This window comes from Manacus vitellinus, unplaced genomic scaffold, assembly GCF_001715985.3.
Source record: "Manacus vitellinus isolate BGI_N305 unplaced genomic scaffold, ASM171598v3 scaffold_137_pilon, whole genome shotgun sequence".
Lineage (NCBI taxonomy): Eukaryota > Metazoa > Chordata > Aves > Passeriformes > Pipridae > Manacus > Manacus vitellinus.
In genome coordinates this window covers 162,810-165,551 of record NW_021938987.1, presented here as the reverse complement: position 1 = coordinate 165,551, position 2,742 = coordinate 162,810, and the positions used below count along the sequence as shown (strand labels likewise).

At 56.8% G+C, this 2,742-nt stretch overlaps 1 protein-coding gene across 1 annotated transcript; it reads left to right on the top strand.

Moving 5' to 3' along the window:
* Positions 1 to 21: 21 nt before the first annotated feature.
* IRS1 (insulin receptor substrate 1) lies at positions 22 to 2,740 on the top strand (the record flags this gene model as incomplete). The annotated part of the gene is made up of 1 exon (XM_018068312.2): positions 22 to 2,740. A coding segment is annotated over exon 1 (1,908 nt), but the record flags the coding sequence as incomplete, so codon positions are not given.
* Between the last annotated feature and the right edge of the window lie 2 nt (positions 2,741 to 2,742).

The following is a 2,742-nucleotide window of genomic DNA, read 5'->3' as shown; positions in this document are numbered from 1 at the left end:
AGAAAAAGCTCAGGGTGAAGAGGAGGAGGAAGAGAGGATGTTCCTTCGGCACTCGGGCTGCCTCCCCTCCCGCCGCTGCCGGGCTGCGCCGCGTGTGGAAATGGCACTTTCTCTGCCTAACGAGATGGGACTGAATGGGGTCGCCAGCCTCCTCCGCACGCACGAGCGGGAGCAGCAGCCTCGGCGCTGATATTTGGGGAAGGGAGGTTGTGTTGTGGGCGCCTTTTTTTTTTTTTTTAATTTTTATTTGTTTGTTTTCTCTTTTTTGGGGGAGGGCGAGAGGGGGGAAAGCAGCGTGTATTTTTTGGGTGCAAACCCCGGACTTTGCAAAACAATCTCCGCCCCCGAGAGGATATTTAATCTGCAACAGAGATCGCTGCTCGCGGAGGCAAACTTGAGCCGGGGAAGGGGAGCAGGGAGCGGAGGAAGGGGACCCCCGCCCCGCTCCCGGCCCCGCCGGAGCCCGACCCCTGCAAAGGAAGATGCGTCTCTCCCGGCAGCGGCTCTTGGGACAAGACTTTCGTCTGGACTGATCGAGACTGGACTTTTTAAGGACGAGCTTACCCATCTAAGGGCGATTTGGGCATAAACAGCAACACAAACTCTGATTTGGTGCTGGAAGCTGCCTCGGCCACTGAACAGCTGCTCTCACCCTGCTTCTGTCCCTCCCCCGTCCTGTTCTCAAAAGAGGATCCTGAGCTATTTTGCCGGTTTTTTTTTTTAATTGTTGTTGCATGAATTTTATTTTAGGTGGTTGCCTTTTACGGCTGGCTTGGCTGTTTTGGGGTCTTGCAGACTGCGAGCTGCAGTAGCAGCTCCACCGCCTCTCGTCATGGCTAGCCCCACGGATAATAACGAGGGCTTCTTCTCAGATGTCAGAAAGGTGGGTTACTTGCGCAAACCCAAGAGCATGCATAAACGATTTTTCGTGCTGAGGGCAGCCAGTGAGTCTGGACCCGCCCGGCTGGAGTATTACGAGAATGAGAAGAAATGGAGACACAAGTCAGGGGCCCCCAAGCGCTCTATCCCACTAGAAAGCTGCTTCAACATCAACAAACGGGCTGACTCCAAGAACAAGCACCTGGTGGCCCTCTACACCAAGGACGAGCACTTTGCCATTGCAGCTGACAGCGAGCCTGAACAGGAGAGCTGGTACCAAGCGCTGCTGCAGTTGCACAACAGGGCCAAGGGCCACCACCACCTCCATCACCATCACCACCACCACCACAGCGATGTCACCTTTGGAGGCAGCAGCATGGGACTGGGGGAAGCAGGTGAGGACAGCTACGGTGAGGTAGCCCCTGGCCCAGCTTTTAAGGAAGTTTGGCAAGTAATTCTGAAGCCTAAGGGCCTAGGCCAGACAAAGAACCTGATTGGCATCTACCGCCTGTGCCTGACTAACAAGACCATCAGCTTTGTGAAGCTGAATTCAGATGCGGCTGCTGTGGTGCTGCAGCTGCTCAATATCCGCCGCTGTGGTCACTCTGAGAACTTCTTCTTCATTGAGGTGGGACGCTCAGCTGTCACTGGGCCCGGTGAGTTCTGGATGCAAGTGGATGACTCAGTGGTGGCTCAGAACATGCATGAAACTATCCTGGAGGCCATGCGAGCCATGAGTGAGGAATTTCGGCCCCGCAGCAAGAGCCAGTCCTCCTCAAACTGTTCCAACCCCATCTCTGTGCCCCTTCGCAGCAGGCACCATGTCAACAACCCTCCACCTAGCCAAGTGGGCCTCAGTCGGCGGTCCAGAACCGAGAGTGTCACGGCCACTTCTCCTGCTGGTGGTGGAGGTACAGGTGGCAAACCCAGCTCTTTCCGGGTTCGAGCATCAAGTGATGGGGAAGGCACAATGTCAAGACCTGCCTCTGTGGATGGTAGCCCAGTTAGTCCCAGTGCTAACCGGACTCATTCGCATAGACACCGTGGCAACTCCAGGCTCCATCCTCCACTCAACCACAGCCGGTCCATCCCAATGCCTTCCTCGCGCTGCTCTCCTTCAGCCACCAGTCCAGTCAGCCTGTCATCCAGCAGCACGAGTGGCCACGGCTCCACCTCAGACTGCCTGTTTCCACGAAGGTCCAGTGCTTCGGTTTCCGGCTCCCCTAGCGACGGTGGATTTATTTCTTCTGATGAGTACGGTTCCAGCCCGTGTGACTTTCGCAGCTCTTTCCGCAGTGTGACCCCTGATTCATTGGGACACACCCCACCAGCCCGGGGTGATGAAGACCTCAACTACATCTGTATGGGGGGGAAGGCCACCTCCTCTTGCTGCAGCTTGGCAGCCCCCAATGGCCACTTCATCCCACGCACCTGCCACCCACAGCAGCAGCCCCGCTATCCTAGTACGCCCTGCTGTCCTCGAGGTGGTAGTGAGGAGGTTGCCGACTTAGAGAAGGCATTCAGGAAGCGGACTCACTCTGCAGGCACTTCACCCACCATCTCCCACCAGAAGACACCCTCACAGTCTTCAGTGGCCTCCATTGAGGAGTACACGGAGATGCTGCCTTCTTACCCCTGTGGCAGCAGCCGGCTGCCCTCCTACCGCCATTCAGCCTTTGTGCCCACTCACTCTTACCCAGAGGAGTGCCTGGAGATGCATCACCTGGACAGTGGCCATCATCGGACCAACTCCGCCCCGCACACGGATGATGGCTACATGCCCATGTCACCTGGTGTAGCCCCTGTGCCCAGTGGTGGGGCGCCCCTAAAGGGTGGTGACTATATGCCCATGAGTCCTAAGAG